This window comes from Rhinoraja longicauda, chromosome 17 (genome assembly GCF_053455715.1).
Source record: "Rhinoraja longicauda isolate Sanriku21f chromosome 17, sRhiLon1.1, whole genome shotgun sequence".
Lineage (NCBI taxonomy): Eukaryota > Metazoa > Chordata > Chondrichthyes > Rajiformes > Arhynchobatidae > Rhinoraja > Rhinoraja longicauda.
The window spans coordinates 43,826,788-43,851,102 of NC_135969.1; the positions used below are offsets into that span (position 1 = coordinate 43,826,788).

Genomic DNA, 24,315 nt, shown 5'->3' on the forward strand with positions numbered 1-24,315 from the left:
AGAAGGACCTCTTTGCTCCTATACTCAACTCCTCTTGTTATGAAGGCCAACATTCCATTGGCTTTCTTCACTGCCTGCTGTACCTGCATGCTTCCTTTCAGTGACTGATGCACTAGGACACCCAGATCTCGTTGTACGTCCCCTTTTCCTAACTTGACACCATTCAGATAATAATCTGCCTTCCTATTCTTACCACCAAAGTGGATTATCTCACACTTATCCACATTAAACTGCATCTGCCATGCATCTGCCCACTCACACAACCTGTCCAAGTCACCCTGCAACCTCATAGCATCTTCCTCACAGTTCACACTACCACCCAGCTTTGTATCATCGGCAAATTTGCTAATGGTACTTTTAATCCCTTCATTCTTGTGATGCACAAAAGGATACAAGGAGGCAAACTGTGGAATTAGTGGGACGACGGATGGGGGAAGAGAGAGGGGGGAGAGAGAGCGAGAGAGGGGGAATGTAGGGGTTGTTTGAAATTAGAGAAATCATCGTTCATACCACACGGTATATGTTGTTGTAAAAGGCTGTGTTAAAAGTGTAGGAAGGAACTGCAGATGCTGGTTTTCACCTAAGATAGACCCAAAATGCTGGAGTAACTCAGCGGGACAGGCAGCATCTCGGGAGAAAATGAGTGGGTGACGTTTCGGGTCGAGACCCTTCTTCAGACTGAGAGTCAGCGGGGAGGGAGGACAGAGAGATATGGAAGGGGAAGGTGTGAAACGCAGATCAAAGGAATACACTGGAATTTAGAAGGATGAGGGGGGATCTTATTGAAACATATAAGATAATTAGGGGATTGGACACATTAGAGACAGGAAACATGTTCCCAATGTTGGGGGAGTCCAGAACAAGGGGCCACAGTTTAAGAATAAGGGGTAGGCCATTTAGAACGGAGATGAGGAAGAACTTTTTCAGTCAGAGAGTGGTGAAGGTGTGGAATTCTCTGCCTCAGAAGGCAGTGGAGGCCAGTTCGTTGGATGCTTTCAAGAGAGAGCTGGATAGAGCTCTTAAGGATAGCGGAGTACTGATTGAGAGTGATCAGCCATGATCGCATTGAATGGCGGTGCTGGCTCGAAGGGCTGAATGGGCTACTCCTGCACCTATTGTCTATTGAATCACACACAAGGGAGGTACTAATTAATGGCGACATCATTGTAACGAGTGGAAACAAGGACATGTGGCAATACCCCCCCCCCCCCCGCCCTCACTGTTTAATGAACTGCCTAATGAGCGTCTAGTCTTACATGCTACACCTTCCATCTGCTTTCACAAGCAGGAGATAGTCACAAAAAGCTGGAGTAACTCAGGGGGACAGGCAACATCTCTGGAGAGAAGGAATGGGTGATGTTTCGGTGCCTTAACCAGGGCTCAAAATGGTTCATTTTTAATCCAAATTCAAAACTAAAAATCCATTTCATTGAGTTTTCAAAACCCTACTGTGTGTGTGCGCAAAAAACATGCTGTGAATCAAAATCCAAACCTTGTTGCCACATCACCTCTCCAACACGGAGTCACCACATAACTAGTTGCTAATCAATATACTAACTAGTGACCAGTTACCATGATCGGATGTGGAAACTAGGAACTGCAGCTGCTGGTTTACAAATACACAGAGTGCTGGAGTAACTCAGCGGGTCAGGCAGCATCTCTGGAGAACGTGGATAGGTGACGTTTCAGGTCAGGACCCTTCTTCAGACACGACCAGAAACATCAACTATCCACATTCTCCAGATATGCTTTAATCTTGAAGGTAGACACAATGCTGGAGTATCTCAGCAGGTCATGCAGCATCTCAGGAGAGATGGAATGGGTGACGTTTCAGGTCGAGACCCTTCTTCAGACTGATCAGTCTGAAGAAGGGTCTCGACCCGAAACATCACAAAGGGTCTCGACCCGAAACGTCACCCGTTCCTTCTCTCCTGAGATGCTGCATGACCCGCTGAGTTACTCCAGCATTGTGTGTCTACCTTCGATTTTAACCAGCATCTGCATTTTTTTCCTATGCTTTAATCTTGCTGAGTTACTCCAGCACTTTGTGTCTTTCTTTATAAACCACATCAGATGCTGCAAAAATGTCTGGTTTTGCAACCGGTGAGATGGATGCATCGTTCCCTGCTGTTGCTGTATCCACAAAGCCAACAAAATCATTTACAGATACGCTCTAAACAAAACAAAAAATAACCGCTCAAGATTAAAGTCTGGAGGCACAAGGAACGACTAAACAAAAAGTCCTGGAGCAACTCAGCAAGATTAAAGTCTCCCTGAATGTTGCCACTAAATGATCCAAACAGCTGGGTTGCTCAGATTGGACACCATTATCTTCAATTAAATACTTCACACTGATAAGAGAGACTCAAGGATCACCCTGCGCTCCAAGTAAAATTAAATACATTCCCGCTTGGTAGTTCAACAAGAAAATGTGTCAACCATCTGGTAGCAGATTAAAGTGCAACCTACTAACTGGGTATCAGATTACATTTGCGATTGTACAGTGCATAGCCAAGTTTATTTAAATCTCATAGCAGCAGGTTGCAAAAGCACTCCAGCCCACAAACCCAAACAACTGGCTCTCCTGACATCTATTCCCTTAATTAAAGCATGTCTAACCATTCCATTGTGTTAAATGATATTGCCTTCACTTTCGATCCAAGTCAAACTATGTTAACTGAGTTTAATGATGAACAGTCTGCTACCGTGGGACAGGAGGTACAGAAGCCTGAAGTCCCACACCACCAGGTTCAGGAACAGATACTTTCCTGCAACCATCAGGTTGTTGAATCAGTCCGAAGGAGTATCTCAACCCAAACGTCACCTATCCCTGTCCGCCAGAGATGCTGCCCGACCCGCTGAGTTACTCCAGCACTCTGTGAAACATCACCTATCCATGTTCTCCAGAGATGCTGCCTGACCCGCTGAGTTACTCCAGCACTCTGTGAAACGTCACCTTTCCATGTTCTCCACAGATTCTGCCTGACCCGCTGAGTTACTCCAGCACTCTGTGAAACGTCACCTATCCATGTTCTCCACAGGTGCTGCCTGACCCGCTGAGTTACTCCAGCACTTTAACTGTCCTGTCAAGTCCTTGAACTGGTTTGTACACCCCTAACCCTACCTTGGCAACAGAGCACTGCCGGCCACCTCCAGCACGACCAAAGATGAGCTTTTGTCTAATTGTGGTTTTGCACTGGACATTTTACTTTTTACTGTCTGGCAGAAATTGTGTAATTTATGTATAATTTATGTGTCTGTGTGTTGCAGCAGTCCGGGCCTCTGACGCAGATGCAAGGAAGATTTTCATTGTACCTGTACTTTTCAGTGTGCTCAAGACTTTAGGGATACAGAGTGGAAACAGGTCATTCGGCCCACCGAGTCCATGCTGTCCAAAGAACACGCCGTACACTTGCAGTATCCTACACACTTGGGACAATTTTGCTGAAGCAAAGTAACCTACAAACCTGCACGTCTTTGGAGTGTGGGAGGAGAAAGCTAAATACCTGGAGAAAACCCACACGATCACAGGGAGAACGTGCAAACTCGGAGAACATGGATAGGTGACGTTTCAGGTCAGACTGTTCCGACCCAAAATGTAATCTATTCCTTTTCTCAAGAGATGTTGCCTGACCTGCTGAGTTACTCCAGCAGCTTGTGTCTATCTTAGATATAAACCAGCATCTGCAGCTCAATCCTACACACTCCAATGCATTAACTGCCTCTTGTTCCACAGATGCTGCCTGACCTACTGAGTATTTCTAACTTGCTTTAGTGGATTAGGCTAGAAACAAACAGGGATGCACCAACTAGGGTGGAGGAAGAAATGTGTAGGAAGGAACTGCAGCTGCTGGTTTACACTGAAGATAGACAGGAAAAGCTGGAGTAACTCAGCGGGACAGGCAGCGTCTCTGGAGAGAAGGGATGGGTGACGTTTCAAGTCTCAACCCTTGTATACACTGGAATTTAGAAGGATGACAGGATATCTTATCGAAACGTATAAGATTATTAAGGGGTTGGACACGTTAGAGGCAGGAAACATGTTCCCAATGTTGGGGGGGTCCAGAACAAGGGGCCACAGTTTAGGAATCAGGGGTAGGCCATTTAAAACTGAGATGAGGAAGAACTTTTTCAGTCAGAGAGTTGTGAATCTGTAGAATTCTCTGCCTCAGAAGGCAGTGGAGGCAAATTATCTGAATGCATTCAAGAGAGAGCTAGATAGAGCTCTTAAGGATAGCGGAGTCAGCGGGTATGGGGAGAAGGCAGGAACGGGGTACTGATTGAGAATGATCAGCCATGATCACATTGAATGGCGGTGCAGGCTCGAAGGGCCGAATGACCTATTGTCTATTGTCTATTGAAACGTCACCCATTCCTTCTCTCCAGAGATGCTAGTTCAGTTTAGTTTATTGTCATGTGTACTGAGGACTTGCTGACCAGCCAGCTGAAAGGCCACTGCCTGCCCTGCCCTGCTGAGTTACTCCGGCATTTTGTGTCTATTAGAGGGGAAAATTCTGCTTCACGATTTTCGGGTCTTAAACTGATTTACGCCCTTTTTGATCATGAAATTCTTACACCAAAACTGCTGCGTGTGGACGAAGGTTCGTCCGTCCACCTTGGGGTGGAATAATCAACACCATACCGACCGGACAATTAAAGTGGCCAATAATCTCCCATTGTAGAGGTGATGTCCATCCACATGCTTGGGTTCTCGATGGACCTACGCCATTCACAGCCACTGGCAAACGTGCAGTTGACTAATCCCAGAAATCACACAAACATTTCTGGTAAAAGGGAAGGGTCCAGCAAGTCACAACCTGTAGAAAGTCTCATCTTTTGGGGAACTTCCAACTACCTCGAAGTCTTCTATCAGCGTGATTGAAAAATCCCATTTATCTGCAGCCATAATAGTGAGCAAAAGGGGGAGTTTAATTTTATGGCAAGTTTAGTTTTTTGGCTTTACGTTTCGAGAAACAGGCACGTCAGCTCACCCAGTCCACGCCAACCACTGACCCCCTACACTAGTCCCATCCTGCGCACTTGGGACGATATACAGAAGCCAATGAACCTACAAACCTGCATGGGAGGAGACCAGAGCTCCCGGTGAAAACCCACGCGGTCACAGGGAGGACGTGCAAACTCCTGACAGACAGCAGCCGTAGAAACAGAGAAACATAGAAAATAGGTGCAGGAGGAGGCCATTTGGCCCTCCGAGCCAGCATCGTGGTCATGGCTGATCATCCACAATCAGTAACCCGTGCCTGCCTTCTCCCCATATCAATAGACAATAGGTGCAGGAGGAGGCCATTCGGTCCTTCGAGCCAGCACCGCCATTCAATGTGATCATGGCTGATCATTCTCAATCAGTACCCCGTTCCTGCCTTCTCCCCATACCCCCTGACTCCGCTATCTTTAGAGCTCTATCTAGCTCTCTCTTGAATGCATTCAGAGATTTGGCCTCCACTGCCTTCTGAGGCAGAGAATTCCACAGATTCACAACTCTCTGACTGAAAAAAGTTTTTCCTCATCTCAGTTCTAAATGGCCTACCCCTTATTCTTAAACTGTGGCCCCTTGTTCTGGACTCCCCCAACATTGGGAACATGTTTCCTGCCTCTAACGTGTCCAACCCCTTAATAAACTTATACGTTTCGATAAGATCTCCTCTCATCCTTCTAAATTCCAGTGTATACAAGCCTATCCCTTGATTCCTAGCCCCTAGAGCTCTATCTAACTCTCGCTTGAAAACATCCAGTGAATTGGCCTCCACTGCCCTCTGTGGCAGAGAATTCCACAGATTCACAACTCTCTGGGTGGAAAACGTTTCTTCTCGCCTCAGTTTTAAATGGCCTCCCCTTTATTCTTAGACTGTAGTCAGGATTGAATCGGTGTCTCCAGCTGTAAGGCAGCAGCTCTACCCGCTGCGCCACCCGTGTGCGCTCGTTAATAAATCTCCACAAATCACAACATCTCGTGCAACTGGATGAATTAATTCCTGAACTGACCAGGAGCAGCTGGCGGTGATGCCATGGAGCCTGGACCATGTCAGAAAGGTTTTCCATGTCTGCATGGTCCAGGATAAGCTACAAAGTGGAAGGGTGGTTTCACAGGCTGCCAATGTTCTGCAGGAAAGAAGAAGGCCTCAAAGTCCTCCCCACTTCAGCAAGTGAGCAACTGACCCTGACAAAGGCCCACGCCACCCTGGCCACAATCTGCCTTCACTCCCACCACACAGGTGCCCGAATACCACGACTACCAGGCCCAGGTACAGCCTCTTCCCAACAAATGTGTAGGAAGGAACTGCAGGTGCTGGCTTTGCACTGAAGGTACACACAAAATGCTGGAGTAACTCGGCGGGACAGGCAGCATATCTGGAGAGAAGGAATGGGTGACGTTTCGGGTCTGAAGAAGGGTCTTGACCCAAAACGCCGCCCGTTCCTTCTCTCCAGAGATGCTGCCTGACCCGCTGAGTTACTCCAGCATTCTGTGTCTTTCTTGCCAACAAACACTGGCCTCCTGAACACGACACTGGCCACTCCCTCTGCAACTGAGTTCTTCACTCGACTGTGTTTTTGGCTGCATTGTAGACTTTGGTTTTGCACTATTAAATTGATGACATTATTAATTATTGCATATTTGTGTAATACTCCAGATTTTGTGTCTACCTTCGATTTTAACCAGCATCTGCCGTTTTCTTCCTACACATCAAACCGCCGGGTTGTGAGTTACCCAAGCAGATGCAGGTGTGTTGGGGCCAATTTACACACAGACACGCATGCACACACACACACACAGGCACACACACACTCATAGACACACACACACACACTAATGACAACAAACTGGGTGAGAGGGTGAGTCCAGACCTGCAAGCCTGCAGCTTTAAGAGCAGCGCACGCACACGCACACACACATGCACGCACACACACACCAACGCTTGGAACACTAGAGTTGCAGGTTATGATTCGCACTGCTAGGGCAACTGTCTCTGCCACCCCCGCCTGTAAATGTTTAACTACAGTTTCAAGCCTTCACATTGCCCAATAGGACTTTTTTTATTAAAAAAAAGCTAACCCAGAGGGAAGGTCAGGGAACAGAGGCCGACTGAACCAAAGTCATTCTCTGCAGAAAGCAAGGCTCAGTTGCTGCCTCACACGGCCACTAAAATTATTATTTTTTAAATCAAAATAAACTTTGTTGAAGATTTTTTTTTTTTAATGTGCAAAACAAGACCTGTGCAAAATTCCCCCGACATTCTCCGCAACTATATGTACATTGGTCAGAGTTCAGTTCGGTCCCGTTCACATAAACCGTCACTATTGTGTCCAGTTCTGGGCACCATGTTATAGAGAAGATATTGTCAAGCTTGAAAGGGTTCAGAGAAGATTTACCAGGATGTTGCCAGGACTAGAGGGTGTGAGCTATTGGGAGAGGTTGAGTAGGCTGGGTCTCTATTCCATGGAGCATAGGAGGATGAGGGGTGATCTTATAGAGGTGTACAAAATCATGAGAGGAATAGATCGGGTTGATGCACAGAGTCTTTTACCCAGAGTTGGGGAATCAAGGACCAGAGGACATAGGTTCAAGGTGAAGGGGAAAAGATTTAATAGGAATCCAAGGGGTGACTTTTTCACACAGAGGGTGGTGGGTGTATGGAACGAGCTGCCAGAGGAGGTAGTTGAGACTGGGACTATCCCATCGTTTAAGAAACAGTTGGACAGGTACATGGATAGGACAGGTTTGGAGGGATATGGACCAAGCGCAGGCAGGTGGGACTAGTGTAGCTGGGACATTGTTGGCCGGTGTGGGCGATTTGGGCCGAAGGGCCTGTTTCCACGCTGTGTCACTCTGTGACTCTATGAGCAGGGCTGAACTACTATCTGCCTCTTTCATGATCCTCAGACTATCCTTGATGGGACTTTGCTGGCTTTACCTTGCACTAAACGCTATTCCCTTATCATGTATCTACACACTGTGAATGGATCGACTGTGATCGTGTGTTGTCGTTCCGCTGACTGGTTAGCACACAACACAAAGCTTTTCACTGTACCTCGGTACACCTGACAATAAACTGAACGGAACTATGCCCAGCCCTCTTGCCACTCGTGTGGCCCCCTGAGGTGATATCATGTCCCTTGTTGGAGGGGTACCCCAACATACCCTGCCACCCAACGTCCAGCAGCAGAGGGACCCTGGACTGCTGGGTTGTAGGGACCCTAGGGGGGTGAATCTGTGCGGTTCATTGCCACAGATGGCTGTGGAGGCCAAGTCAGTGGATACTTTTAAGGCAGAGGTAGAGAGATTCTTGATTAGTACGGGGTGTCAGGGGTTATGGGGAGAAGGAAGGAGAATGGGGTCAGGAGGGAGAGATAGATCAGCCGTGATTGAATGGTGGAGTAGACCTGATGGGCCGAATGGCCTGGTTCTGCTCCTATAACTTATGATCTTCTGACTGTGGTCCAGTGCCACACAGTCTTGGTATTGGCTGCACCGACACGCCACTGCAATAACCCACAGCCAGTGTGGTGCGGAGTGACCGGCGACTCGTGAAACACCAGTGTATAATGTGGGCGGGGCCACTGTCCACTGTGGGCGGGGCCACTGTCCACTGTATAATGCAGGCGGGGCCACTGTCCACTGGCCAGTGTATTGCTGGCGGGGGTCACTGTGTATTGTGGGTGGGGCCACTGTCCACTGTGTATTGTGGGCGGGGCAACTGTCCACTGTGTATTGTGGGCGGGGCCACTGTCCACTGTGTATTATGGGTGGGGCCACTGTCCACTGTGTATTGAGGGCGGGGGCCACTGTCCACTGTGTATTGTGGGTGGGGCCATTGTCCACTGTGTATTGTGGGCGGGGCCACTGTCCACTGTGTGTTGTGGGCGGTGTCACTGTCCACTGCGGGCGGGGTTGGCAAACAGGGACAGAGTGGGGTTGAAGTGTGTAGCCGGTCTGTGACCTCAGCCACTGGGGGAGGGATGAGATCACGGCCCATCCCCAACACACCCAGAGCTAAGCATCGGCTACAGACTGCAGGGAGCCTGCCCCAGGATCAACACAAACCACGCACTAACACGCACCACGCGGTACCACAAACACACGGTCATGGTAACACACACACACGGTTACACACACACACGGTCACGGTAACACAAACACACGGTCATGGTAACACAAACACACGGTCACGGTACCACACACACACGGTACCACAAACACACGTTCATGGTAACACACACACACGGTACCACACACACACGTTCATGGTAACACACACACACAGTACCACACACACACGGTAACACACACACATGGTAACACACACACACACACACAGTAACACACACACACACACACAGTAACACACACACACACACACACGGTCACACACACACAGTAACACACACACACAGTAACACCACACACACAGTAACACACACACACACACAGTAACACACACACACAGTAACACACACACAATGGTCGTGTTGAGCCGCCGTGCTCATTCGCGGGTATGTCTGGCTCACAGGTCAAGTTAGGGGGCAGAGAATGCAACAGGAGGCGGTGAATGTCTGCTACACACCAGAGCTGTTACACCAACACCCTCGGCTACAAAAGAAACTTTAGCAAACATCACATCACATCCATGCGGGAACAATGAACTGTAACGCACAGAACTACAAACTAAACTGGCACCTCCAGTGGAACTTTCCCCACACTCATTTATTGCCAACAATGGCCTGGCCTCGCCTCGCCTCCCCTCCCCTCCTCCAACATGCGGGGTGTGTTGCCATGGCTAGTAAGTATTTAGCAGAACAAGGTTAAAGAGAGAGAGAGAAAGAACAAGTTTAATGTAAGTGAGAGAGTGAGTGAGAAGCCACACACACCTTGTGACAGAGAGAGAGACAGTGAGAGACAGTGGGAGACAGAGAGAGACAGAGAGAGAGACAGAGAGAGAGAGAGAGTGAGACAGAGAGACAGACAGAGAGAGAGAGAGAGAGACAGACAGAGAGAGAGAGAGTGAGAGAGAGAGAGAGACAGAGAGACAGACAGAGAGAGAGAGAGAGAGAGAGACAGACAGAGAGAGAGAGAGAGTGAGAGAGAGAGAGAGAGACAGACAGAGACAGTTAGAGACAGTGAGAGAGAGACAGTTAGACAGACAGTTAGAGAGACAGTGAGTGAGTGAGACAGACAGTGAGTGTGTGAGAGAGAGAGAGAGAGAGAGAGAGAGAGAGAGAGAAAGAGAGACAAAGAGAGACAAAGAGAGAGAGACAGAGAGAGTGTGAGAGTGTGTGTGGGGAGAGAGAGGGGAGAGAGAGAGAGAGAGAGAGAGAGAGAGAGAGAGAGAGAGAGAGAGAGAGAGAGAGAGAGAGAGAGAGAGAGAGAGAGAGAGAGAGAGAGAGAGAGAGAGAGAAGAGAGAGAGAGAGAGAGAGAGAGAGAGAGAGAGAGAGAGAGAGAGAGAGAGAGAACACCGTTTAAAGTGAGAGAGAGGGGGGTGAAGTTTTGAAAGTGGGTGCCAAGCCACACCTTGTGACAGAGAAAGAGGGGGAGGGAGAGAGGGACAAAGAGAGAGATAGAGAGAGAATATATAGAGAGAGAATGAGAATGAGAGAGAATGTGAGACAATGTGTGAGTGGGAGAGAGAGAGAACACGTTTAAAGTGTGAGAGAGAGAGAGAGGGGGAGTTTTTGGGAAGTGGGTGCCAAGCCACACCTTGTGAAGCAAGGAGAGTCAGTGAGAGAACGAGTTTAAAGCGAGCGAGGAAAGTCTAGAGACGTGCGAGAAGCCACGCCCAGGGGCAGGGAGGGGTGTGTAGGGTGTAGGAGGGGGGGTGTAGGGTGAGGGGGGGAGGGGTGTAGGGTGAGGGGGGAGGGGGTGTAGGGTGAGGGGGGAGGGGTGTAGGGTGAGGGGGGGGTGTAGGGTGAGGGGGGGGGGGGTGTAGGTGTGAGGGGGGGGGGGGGTGTAGGGGTGAGGGGGTGTAGGGTGAGGGGGGGGGTGTAGGGTGAGGGGGGGGGGGGTGTAGGGTGAGGGGGGGTGTAGGGTGAGGGGGGGGTGTAGGTGAGGGGGGGGTGTAGGGTGAGGGGGGTGTAGGGTGAGGGGGGGTGTAGGGTGAGGGGGGTGTAGGGTGAGGGGGGTGTAGGGTGAGGGGGGGTGTAGGGTGAGGGGGGGTGTAGGGTGAGGGTTGGTGTGGGGGTTGAGGGGGGGAGGGTTGGGGTGTGGGTGTAGAGGGTGAGGGTTGGTGTGGGGGTGAGGGTTGGTGTGGGGGGTGAGGGGGGAGGGTTGGGGTGTGGGTGTTGAGAGGTCGGTGTTGGTGTTGGGGGGGTTTAGTATTAGTGAGGGGGGAGTGGGTTTAGTTAAATCTTTAGTTAATTTCACTTGAATATAGTAACTACGGTACATTTTACACTTTCACAAACTGCTGATATAGTTTGCATGTTTGAATAAAGGAAAATGTGTGTCTGAATTTAAAGATGCTGTTGTGTGCGGGAGGGGTTAGTGTTGAGAGGGGGTGGGTGCGGGTTGGGTGTTAGGGGGTGGGTGCAGGTTGGGGGCAGTAGTGTAGTGTTGAGGGGGGAGGGTTAGCGTTAGGTGCGGAAGGGTAAGTGTTAGAGTGGGGTTGTGTAGTGTAGAGGGGGGAGTGTAGTGTAGTGTGCGGGAGGGTTGGGGTGGTATGTGGGTGGTGTGGGGTGTGGGAGGGTTAGAGGGGGTGTGGGAGGGTTAGAGGGGGAGTGGGGTGGGTTAGAGGAGGTGGTGGGGAGTGGGGTGGGGGGGGTGTGCTGGGGTGTGGGTTGGTTAGAAGGGGGTTAGTGTAGTGTGGGGGGTCGGGGTGGGTTAGAGGGGGGTTGGGGTGGGGGTGTATGTAGTGGGGTGTGGTGGGTTGGGGTGTGGTGGTGTAGGGTGGGGTCTGGGGTGGGTGTGGGTTAGAGGGGTGTGGGGGTGTAGTGGGTGCAGTGGGGTGTGTATAGTGGGGGGTGTGTAGTGGGGGTGTGTAGAGGGGTGCGGTGGGGTGTGTAGAGGGGTGGGGATGTGTAGTGGTGTGTGTGTAGTGGGGTGTGTAGAGGGGTGCGGTGGGGTGTGTAGAGGGGTGGGGATGTGTAGTGGTGTGTGTGTAGAGGGGTGTAGTGGGGTGTGTAGAGGGGTGCGGTGGGGTGTGTAGTGGGGTGTGTAGAGGGGTGTAGTGGGGTGTGTATAGTGGGGTGTGTGGGGTGTGTAGTGGGGTGTGTAGAGGGGTGCGGTGGGGTGTGTAGTGGGGGTGTGTAGAGGGGTGTAGTGGGGCACTGACCGATGGAGACCAGCCTGATGTTCTCTCTGTCCAGAAACTCCAGTGCGACGGACACGTTCTCCAGTTGCATCTGCCTGAAGGTGGGTCTCTGGTGATATTTGCGGTACATTCGCTTCTGACTGAGCACCTCTAACAGGGCGATAAGCCGCAGTCCATCCGCCAGGTCACTCTGCAAGTTCCCAATGCGTTTGTTCACACATCTCAGGTGCTCGTTGCACCAGCGGGTGAACGTGTTCTGTTGGATCCGTTTCCACGGCGCGTCCTCCGCCAGGTCCTTCTCTGTCACCGGCATCTCAGCGTCTCTGTCGTCCGCCCTGGCCCGTCTCTCCGGCTCCCTGTCCCGGTCCGGCTGCCTCTCCTTCTCCCTCTCCCTCTCCTTCAGTCGCGGCTGCGCCAACATCGTCCCCTCCCACCGCTCACAGCCGCCGCTCCCCTTCCTGGACAAGCCCTGCCCTGCAAACACAACACAACACAGCAGGTCAGTACAGCACAGCACAGCTCAGCTCAGCTCAGCTCAGTACAACACAGTGTAATACAGTACAGCATGGACAAGCCCTGCCCTGCAAACACAACACAACACAGCTCAGTGTAATACAGCACAGTACAACACAGCTCAGTACAGCACAGCACAGTGCAATACAGCTCAGTGTAATACAGTGCAGTACAACACAGCTCAGTGTAATACAGCACAGTACAACACAGCTCAGTACAGCACAGCACAGTGCAATACAGCTCAGTGTAATACAGTACAGTACAGCACAGCTCAGTGTAATACAGTACAGCACAGCACAGCTCAGTGTAATACAGCACAGTACAACACAGCTCAGTGTAATACAGTACAGTACAGCACAGCACAGTGCAATACAGCTCAGTACAACACAGCATGGACAAGCCCTGCCCTGCAAACACAACACAGCAGCTCAGTACAACACAGTGTAGTGTAGTGCAATACAGCACAGCACAGCACAGCTCAGCACAGCTCAGTACAGAATAGTGTAGTGCAATACAGTACAGTACAGTACAGCTCAGCACAGCATGGACAAGCCTTGCCCTGCAAACACAACACAGCAGCTCAGTACAACACAGTGTAATACAGCACAGCATGGACAAGCCCTGCCCATCAAGCACACAACACAACACAGCACACAACAGTACAGTGTACTGTTCACAGCTCAGTACAGTACATTGTAGTGTAGTGCAATACCGCCTGGACATGCCCTGCCCTGCACAGAACACACACAGCACACAACAGTAAAACACAGCACACAACAGTAAAACACAGCACACAACAGTAAAACACAGCACACAACAGTAAAACACAGCACACAACAGTAAAACACAGCACACAACAGTAAAACACAGCACACAACAGTAAAACACAGCACACAACGGTACAATATGGTACAGAGTAGTGCAATACAGTACAGCACAGCATGGACAAGCCCTGTAAATATTACAGCATAAAGTAAAATTGTTAAACCTTAAAGCATAAACTAAAATTATTAAGTCTTACACCATAAACTAAAATTGTTAAATCTTGCAGCATAAACTAAGATTCTTAAATCTTAAACTAAGTTTGTTAAATCTTGCGTCATAAACTAATGAATTTAAAAGAGAGTTAGATAGAGCTCTAGGGGCTAGTGGAATCAAGGGATATGGGGAGCAGGCAGGCACGGGTTACTGATTGTGGACGATCAGCCATGATCACAATGAATGGCGGTGCTGGCTCAAAGGGCCAAATGGCCTCCTCCTGCACCTAATTTCTATGGTTCTATGTTTCTATGTTCAACTTTACAGCATTAACTCAAATTCTTCAATCTTAAAGTATAAACTAAAATTGTTAAATCTTGCAGTATAAACTAAAATTGTTACATTTCGTTACTACTAGTTTAGAGTAGCACTAGAGGAATAGGTTGTATAGATGAACAGAGTCTCTTGCCCAGAGTAGGGGAATCGAGAACCAGAGGACACAGATTTAAGGTGAGGGGGAAAGGTTTTAATAGGAACCTTTTTTTACACAAAGGGTGGTGGGTGTATGGAACGAGCTGCTGGAGGAGGTAGTTGAGGCTGGGACTATCGCAACGTTTAAGAAACATTTAGACAGGTACATGGATTGGGCAGGTTTAGAAGGATATGGGCCAAATGCAGGCAGGTAGGACTAGTGTAGATGGGACATGTTGGTCGGTGTGGGCAGGTTGGGCCGAAGGGCCTGTTTCCACGCTGTGACTCTAATTAATAATTAAATGATGAAAGTTTAGTTTAGCTTCTTGTCACGTATACCAAGGTACAGTGAAAAGCTATACGAGTAGGAAAAAAAACTGCAGATGCTGGTTAAAATCGAAGGTAGACACAAAATGCTGGAGTAACTCAGCGGGTCAGGCAGCATCTCGGGAGAGAAGGAATGGGTGACGTTTCGGGTCGAGTCCCTTCTTCAGACTTCAGTCTCCAGATTACAGTCTTCAGACTGCAGTGATAAGGTTTTTTTCGTTGCATGTTATCCATTCTGCAGAAGGACTGTACATGATTATAATCAAGCCGTCCACAGATGCAAGATAAAGGGGATAACGTTTAGTACAAGATAAAGTCCAATTAACGATCGACCAAGCGTCTCCAATGGGGTAGATAGATGGGAGACCAGGACCGCTCTCTAGTTGGTGAGAGGGTGGTTCTTTGAATGGGAGTTCACAGTTGTGGTTTGTGTTGTGAGTTCACATTGATCGGCAAACTGTGGCTCCAGGCTTTAGGATTATTCATCCAGCAACATGACCACCGTGTCTTTGAAGGTAGACACAAAATGCCGGACTAACAGCAGGACAGGCAGCACCTAAGGAGAGAAGGAATGGGTGTTGTCGTTTCGGGTCGAAAACTTTCTTCAGACTTCAGTCTCGACCCGAAACGTTACCCATTCCTTCTCTCCAGAGATGTGCCTGTCCCGCTGAGTTACTCCAGCATTTTGTGTCTATCTTGGGTGTAATAGACAATAGACAATAGGTGCAGGAGGAGGCCATTCGGCCCTTCGAGCCAGCACCACCATTCAATGTGATCATGGCTGATCATTCTCAATCAGTACCCTGTTCCTGCCTTCTCCCCATACCCCCTGACTCCGCTATCCTTAAGAGCTCTATCTAGCTCTCTCTTGAATGCATTCAGAGAATTGGCCTCCACTGCCTTCTGAGGCAGAGAATTCCACAGATTCACAACTCTCTGACTGAAAAGATTTTTCCTCATCTCAGTTCTAAATGGCCTATCCATTATTCTTAAACTGTGGCCCCTGGTTCTGTACTCCCCCAACATTGGGAACATGTTTCCTGCCTCTAATGTGTCCAACCCCTTAATAATCTTATACGTTTTGATAAGATCTCCTCTCATCCTTCTAAATTCCAGTGTATACAAGCTTAGTCGCTCCAGTCTTTCAACATATGACAGTCCCGCCATTCCGGGAATTAACCTAGTAAACCTACGCTGCACGCCCTCAATAGCAAACCTACGCTGCACGCCCTCAATAGCAATAGTAAACCAGCATCTGCAGTTCCTTCCTACACACTGTGTCTTTGAACTACACAATAATGTCAATGTGCGACGTGTCTGTGAAATTAATGTGAACTTCAATGACTTCCTCTCAGCTTCCAACAGCGGCAGGAATTCGTGATGGAAGTTTAATTTCGCTAAGATGAAATATTAATCAAATACATTCACAACTCCCAGTTGAAATTTAAATAACATTTCAAAGATAATAAAAATGTCAAAATAGCACCATTAACTGTGATGGCTGCACAGTAATGCAGCGGGTATAGCTGCTGCCTCACAGCTCCAGAAACCCGGGTTCCATCCTGACCTCTGACGCTGTCTGTATGGAGTTTGCACGCTCTCCCAGTGACCACGTGGGTTTCCTCCGGGTGCTCCGGTTTCCCCCCACACTCCAAAGGCGTGCGGGTTTGTAGGTTAACCGGCTCTCTGTAAATTGTCCCCTATAGTGTGAATGGAGTGGATGAGAAAGTGGGATAACCTAGAACGGGTGTGAGCGGGTGACCGATGGTCAGCATGGACTCGATGGGATGAAGGGCCTGTTTCCACGCAGTGTTTCCAAACTAAACTAATACTACTTAAATCAATGTCACATATTACCACTCATGGTATTGAATGCCTGTTAAATGTTTGTGTTGGATTGTTCTGTAAAGTGGAGATGGACACAAAAAGCTGGAGTAACTCAGCGGGACAGGCCAGGCAGCATCTCTGGGGAGGAGGAATGGGTGAGGCCCTTCTTCAGTTTCTGTAAAGTGGTTTGGGTTTCAGAATTATTCTCTAGACTGGTCAGTCCAGGAGGAACAAGGTGTGGGGCGTGGGTGAACATTCGTGGGTTTCCTTTAGCTTGAGTACGTTCAGCGCACACTGGATTGTTCACTGATGTACGGGGAAACATGGTGAACAAGTGGAGGCTTCTCCGTGGATTGTCACCGTACCGTGTCGTGGTGGAGAAGCTCGTGTGGTCCTGAGATCCTGAGAGCGATGCCGTCTGGAGCCACGCTCCTGGTAGTGTCACCCATGGCGGTAAGGTCGAGGGGGAGGTCCCTGACAAAGAGCGATCCAACCAAGACCTCAACGGTGGAACAGGCGGAGGGAGGATGATGGCTGACTTTAGTGGAGCGTCACAACGGCTGGGAAGGCGGATGGATGAAGGCTGAGGCAGGAAAGGGTCCCCGGTCGTCTTGGACTCCACGCCACTGGATCCTGACCCAGATCTGTCAAGGACCGTGTGGTGGCTGTCTGTACACCAGTCTCCCCACGTTAAACAAAGTCACGCACAGGCGTCCCACCCTATGGGGAGGACAGTCAAACTCGCTTCCAGTGACCGCCGATGATGATGAGTGGACACGTGCTGAAACACTCACATCCAGACAAACCAAGCTACAGATGAACTGTAAACCAAAGTCCCATATACAATAAAAGGTGATACATTTATTTCTGCGCACAGTTTGTCTGAGTTCTTTGGCTGCATGTGGAATACCTGATGCAAATAACGAGGGGCTTGGTATTTGCCAAGCCACTCATTAATTCCATCAGGTATTCCCCTTGGATGTAGCAGAGTGGGGTGAATGTTGGTGTTGCGCGAGTGAAGACCCTAGAATGGTTCACTGCCCCTTGTCACCCAAGCCCCAGGGCTTGGCAGAGTCCCAATGGGTCAGACTTGGAGTCATGGAGACACTGAGTCATCAACTCATTGAGCCAGCCAGCTATAAAGCCATGAGTCATTGTGTTTTCTTGTCAATGAGTCCTTGAGTTATCAAGACGTTGAGTCATCAAGTTATCTAACATGGAAAGCCCAAAGTCCCATCTGCCCACGTTTGCCCCACATCCCTCTCCACCTTTCCCATCCATGTACCTGTCCAACTGTCTTTTAAATGTTGTTTAGATTTTAGATTTACAGATACAGTGCGGAAACAGGCCTTTCGGCCCACCGGGTCCGTGCCGCCCAGCGATCCCCGCACATTAACACTATCCTACACACACTAGGGACAATTTTTTTTAAAACGTTTGCCCAGCCAATTAACCTACATACCTGTACGTCTTTGGAGTGTGGGAGGAAACCGAAGATCTCGGAGAAAACCCACGCAGGTCACGGGGAGAACGTACAAACTCCGTACAGACGGCGCACGTAGTCAGGATCGAACCTGAGCCTCCGGCGCTGCATTCGCTGTAAGGCAGCAACTCTACCGCTGTGCCACCGTGCCGCCCTGTTATAGTACCTGCCCCAACCAATGTGGGTTTTCTCTGGGTGCTCCGGTTTCCTCCCACGTCCTAAAGACGAGCGAGTCTGTAGGTTAATTGCCCCTCTGTAACTTGTCCCAAGGGGGTGGGATAACATAGAACTAATGTGAACGGGTGAGCAATGGTTGGCGTGGACTCAATGGGCTGAATAACCTGTTTCCGTGCTGTAGGGCTAGCATATGGTACAATGGGCAGAGTGGTCATCAACTGAGTCCTGTGGACTTCTCGAAAGTTATTAAAATCTGTTCTTTTCAAAAAAGTTTTGTTTCCTTCCACCAAAAAAACCATATTTGTGAGTACCCACTAACAGAAAATCATTTATTCTGGAGTTTTGCATATTTTTTCCAGTTATCCTTTTCTTGTTCACTTTTGCCCGAAATCAAGTCCATTCGGTCCAATCTGAATGGCACCCAGGCGAGGTTAGCATGGGTGAGTTGGACCGAAGGGCCTGTTTGTGTGATTCTGTGACCTGCAGCTAGATTGATGCCACTGAACAGCTGAAGGAAGTGGGCTAGTACAGCACAAGGCCACTCTTGACTTGAATATTGGGCGGCACGGCGGTGCAGCGGTAGAGTTGCTGCCTCACAGCGCCAGGGACTCAGGTTCGATCCTGACTACGGGTGCTGTCTGTATGGAGTTTGTACGTTCTCCCCGGGACCTGCGTGGGTTTACTACAGGATCTCCGGTTTCCTCCCACACTCCAAAGACGTGCATGTTTGTAGGTTAATTGGCTTGGTGTAATTGCAAATTGTTCCTAGTGTGTGTAGGATAGTGTTAATGTGCGGGGATTGCTGGTCAGCGCAGACTCAGTGGGCCGAAGGGCCAGTTTCCGTGCTGGGATCTCTAAACCAAACTAAACTAAACTAAACTAAACATTCTCTCGCTTGCTGGGAGTCAGCCTGGTCATTGATTGACCATCGCTCAGTGGAGCAGTTAGTGATGGAGTATTTGTAGGCACAAACTATACACAACACCAGTGAACCATGCCACTATAATGCCTTCCAGATGTTACAAGCAAGAAGGGTTTCTGTAGCATAAACGCACAAAATATTAAAGCAATAAAAGACCTTCAAAGACTACATTGTGAGAGTAAGATATACGCTGGGGTCCCATTTTCAATCAACTTTTATATACTTTCTTCATGCAGTTAAACACCAGGAATTGGCATTTAAGAAGCTTTTTGAGAAGCACATGGATATGCAGAGAATGGAGGGGATATGGATCACGTGCAGGGAGAGGAGATTAGTTTAGGAAAGGACTAATGTTGGGGGAGTCCAGAACAAGGGGCCACAGTTTAAGAATAAGGGGTAGGCCACTTAGAACTGAGATGAGGAAAAACGTTTTCAGTCAGAGAGTTGTGAATCTGTGGAATTCTCTGCCTCAGAAGGCAGTGGAGGCCAATTCTCTGAATGCATTCAAGAGAGAGCTGGATAGAGCTCTTAAGGATAGCGGAGTCAGGGGGTATGGGGAGAAGGCAGGAACGGGGTACTGATTGAGAATGATCAGCCATGATCACATTGAATGGCGGTGCTGGCTCGAAGGGCCGAATGGCCTCCTCCTGCACCTATTGTCTATTGTCTAACTGCAGATGCTGGTTTAAATCGAAGTTAGGCACAAAATGCTGGAGTAACTCAGCGGGACAGGCAGCATCTCTGGAGAAAAGGAATGGGTGACGTTTCGGGTTGAGACCCTTCTTCGGACTGATGTCAGGCGAGGAGGCGGTATAGAGGTAAAATGCAATGGGAGACAGTAAGACTGGTGGGAGAACTAGGAAGGGGGAGAGGATGGAAAGGGGGGGAAGCACGGGCTACATGGAGATTAGTGTTACTTGGCATCATAGAAACATAAAAAACGGAGACAATAGGTGCAGGAGGAGGCCATTCGGCCCTTCGAGCCAGCACCGCCATTCATTGTGATCATGGCTGATCATTCTCAATCAGTAACCCGTGCCTGCCTTCTCCCCATATCCCTTGATTCCGCTAGCCCCTAGAGCTCTATCTAACTCTCTTTTAATTCCATCCAGTGATTTGGCCTCCACTGCCCTCTGTGGCAGAGAATTCCACAAATTCACAACTCTCTGGGTGAAAAAGTTTTTTCTCACCTCAGTTTTAAATGGCCTCCCCTTTATTCTTAGACTGTGTGTGGCCCCTGGTTCATGTTCCAGGTTCCAAGTCCTAAGTTCTTTTACAGGAGGAAGGACAGATATCAATGAAACACAGTGGCGCAGTGGTAGAGCTACTGCCTTACAGCGCCAGAGACCCTGCGCGAGATAACCACTCACGAGGTGTTTGCGCTGTAACCTACCAGAACCAGAACCCAGAGACTCAGGTTCGATCCCGACTACGGGCACCGTCTGTACGGAGTTTGTACGTTCTCCCCGTGACCTGCGTGGGTTTTCTCCAAGATCTTCGGTTTCCTCCCACACTCCAAAGACGTGCAGGTTTGTAGATTAATTGGCTTGGTGTTTGTGTAAATTGTCCCTAGTGTGTGTAGGATAGCGTTAGTGTGCGGGGATCGCTGGTCGGTGCGGACTCGGTGGGCCGAAGGGCCTGTTTCCACGCTGTATCTCTAAACTGAACTAAACAACAACTGGGAAAAGGAAATTGAAAGTCATGTCGGGGATGAGCCGTGTTAGAATTGACTTGAGGAAGCGAGAGGGGCCTGGTGAGGAGGGCAAGAGAGGGGGGGAGAGGGGTGGAGAGGTGGCTGGGGATATTTGAGCTAAGGCATTCTCCAGATACACATCCGTCTTGTTTATTGGCATCTCACGGAACTGTTTACTGCCATATGTACACTGGCATTACTATCTGATGGGAGCATTTAATAAAATAATTCAATTTTATCATGGTTTGTTGCCAGGACTAGAGGGTGTGAGCTATCGGGAGAGGTTGAGCAGGCTGGGTCTCTATTCTATGGAGCGCAGGAGGATGAGGGGAGATCTTATAGATGTGTACAAAATCATGAGAGGAATAGATTGGGTATTTGCATAGAGTCTTTTACCCAGAGTAAGGGAATCGAGGATCAGAGGACACAGGTTTAAGGTGAAGGGGAAAAGATTTAATAGGAATCTGAGGGGTATCTTTTCCACACAGAGGGTGGTGGGTGTATGGAACAAGCTGCCAGAGGAGGTAGTTGAGGCTGGGACTATCCCATCGTTTAAGAAACAGTTGGACAGGTACATGGATAGGGCAGGTTTGGAGGGATATGGACCAAACACAGGCAGGTGGGACTAGTGTAGCTGGGACATGTTGGCTGGTGTGGGCGAGTTGGGCCAAAGGGCCTGTTTCCACACTGTATCACTCTGTGACTCTAGGACTCATGTGTTGTCTTTCTGCTGACTGGTTAGCACGCAACAATAGCACGCAACAATAGCACGCAACAATAGCACGCAACAATAGCACGCAACAAAAGCTTTTCACTGTACCTCGGTACACGTGACAATAAACTAAACGGAATTGCCTGTCCAGTTGTAGAGTTGAGCAACAAGCTATGAACAGGGCTTTGATAGATGTGACTAAATGATGTGGAGAAGCCTTGTTCAGACACACACCATCAGCTGCCTTCGAGTGCTGGCAAAGGCACATCTTTGCATTTAGACAATAGACAATAGACAATAGGTGCAGGAGGAGGCCATTCAGCCCTTCGAGCCAGCACCGCCATTCAATGCGATCATGGCTGATCACTCTCAATCAGTACCCCGTTCCTGCCTTCTCCCCATACCCCCTCACTCCGCTATCCTTAAGAGCTCTATCCAGCTCTCTCTTGAAAGCATCCAACGAACTGGCCTCCACTGCCTTCTGAGGCAGAGAATTCCACACCTTCACCACCCTCTGACTGAAAAAGTTCTTCCTCATCTCCGTTCTAAATGGCCTACCCCTTATTCTTAAACTGTGGCCCCTTGTTCTGGACTCCCCCAACATTGGGAACATGTTATCTGCCTCTAATGTGTCCAATCCCCTAATTATCTTATATGTTTCAATAAGATCCCCCCTCATCCTTCTAAATTCCAGTGTATACAAGCCCAATCGCTCCAGCCTTTCAACATTTCTGAGAGCCTCTGATTTTCAAAAACATTTATAAATTTAGAGAGATTAAATCAGACATAATTAAATAGTTATTATCTTTAAAATCAAATTAAAAGCATTCCAGCAAGTCATATGTACGTAAAAAACATTTTTTTAAAATCTTTTTTCCCCCAAAGTCTGACAATTGGGAGGGTAGCAGCGGGTAGAGCTGCTGCCTCACAGCGCCAGAGACCCGGGTTCCATCCTGACTACGGGCGCTGTCTGTGCGGAGTTTGCACGTTCTCCCCGTGACCGCGTGGGTTTCCTCCGGGTGCTCCGGTTTCCTCCCACCTCCCAGGGAGATGCGGGTTTGTAAGTTAATTGGCCCTCTGTAAATTGCTCCCTAGACCACTGCTTCTTGAACTATTTCAGTGTCATTCTCCCTTGAGACTTTATTACAAAATTTCATTCACCCTCGACTGAATTCTCTTATGTTTTTTGGTAATTTTTGTCTTATTCTGCCTTGTCTACAGTTTTATACATATTAAGTCATTCTATAGACAATAGGTGCAGGAGGAGGCCATTCGGCCCTTCGAGCCAGCACCGCCATTCAATGTGATCATGGCTGATCATTCTCAATCAGTACCCCGTTCCTGCCTTCTCCCCATACCCCCTGACTCCGCTATCCTTAAGAGCTCTATCTAGCTCTCTCTTGAATGCATTCAGAGAATTGGCCTCCACTGCCTTCTGAGGCAGAGAATTCCACAGATTCACAACTCTCTGACTGAAAAAGTTTTTCCTCATCTCAGTTCTAAATGGCCTACCTCTTATTCTTAAACTGTGGCCCCTTGTTCAGGACTCCCCCAACATTGGGAACATGTTTCCTGCCTCTAACGTGTCCAACCCCTTAATAATCTTATACGTTTCGATAAGATCTCCTCTCATCCTTCTAAATTCCAGTGTAAAATCCTAGTCGCTCCAGTCTTTCAACAGTCTTTCACTCTTCATGCATCCCTCTAGATTCATTCACCCCAAAATAATTTCATTCACCCTTGGGTGAACCATTTACCAGTTTAAGAAGCACTGCCCAGGTGTGTGTAGGGAGCGGATGGGAAAGTGGGATAACATTGAAATAGGTTTTATGGGTTTTGTCCAGGATCTCCGGTTTCCTCCCACACTCCAGAGATGTCCAGGTTTTCAGGCTAACTGGCATGGTGAAATTCTAAATTGTCCCTAGTGTGTGTGTCGGATAGTGTTAGTGTGGAGATCCTGGGTCAGTGCGGACCCGATGGGCTGAAGGGCCTACTTCCACGTTGTATCTCTAAACTAAACTAAACTAGTGTGAACGGATGATTGATGGTCGGCATGGACTCGGTGGGCCGAAGGACCTGTTTCCATGCTCTATGTTTCTATTAATGAATGAATCAATCAACCAACCAATTCCTAATGAAATCAACAGGCACACAGGTCCAGTATCAAGGGTGAGCAGGAGAGGTTAATAGAAACATAGAAACATAGAAAATAGGTGCAGGAGGAGGCCATTTGGCCCTTCGAGCCAGCACCGCCATTCATTGTGATCATGGCTGATCATCCACAATCAGTAACCCGTGCCTGCCTTCTCCCCATATCCCTTGATTCCGCTAGCCCCTAGAGCTCTACCTAACTCTCTTTTAAATTCATCCAGTGAATTGGCCTCCACTGCCCTCTGTGGCAGAGAATTCCACAAATTCACAACTCTCTGGGTGAAAAGGTTTTTTCTCACCTCAGTTTTAAATGGCCTCCCCTTTATTCTTAGACTGTGGCCCCTGGTTCTGGACTCCCCCGACATTGGGAACATTTTCCCTGCATCTAGCTTGTCCAGTCCTTTCATAATTTTACACATTACTCTAAGATCCCCTCTCATCCTTCTAAACTCCAGTGAATACAAGCCCAGTCTTTCCAATCTTTCCTCATATGACAGTCCCGCCATCCTGGGGATTAACCTGGTGAACCTACGTTGCACTGCCTCAATAGCAAGGACGTCCTTCCTCAAATTAGGAAATTAGGTTTGCATGGATGAGTTCAGTCCGTACGTTTGGCTGGGAATCCCACATCTTACTGGCACTTCAAGTCAAGTCAAGTCAAGTTTATTTGTCACAAGATGTGCAGTGAAATGAAAGTGGCAACGCCTGCGGATTGTGCTAAACTACAAAACAGAATAGAAACAAAACATTTTAACACAAAAAATAAATTAATACAGTAAATTAAATTAGTCCCTGGTGAT

At 48.7% G+C, this 24,315-nt stretch overlaps 1 protein-coding gene across 1 annotated transcript in view; it reads right to left on the minus strand.

Moving 5' to 3' along the window:
• Nucleotides 1-24,315, minus strand: part of LOC144601564 (filamin-B-like) — a 175,263-nt gene that overhangs the window by 119,116 nt on the left and 31,832 nt on the right. The window contains 1 exon segment of the mRNA XM_078413762.1: nt 12,283-12,735. Within this exon segment, the coding sequence (XP_078269888.1) occupies nt 12,283-12,682 (400 nt within the window). The 5' untranslated portion in view covers nt 12,683-12,735.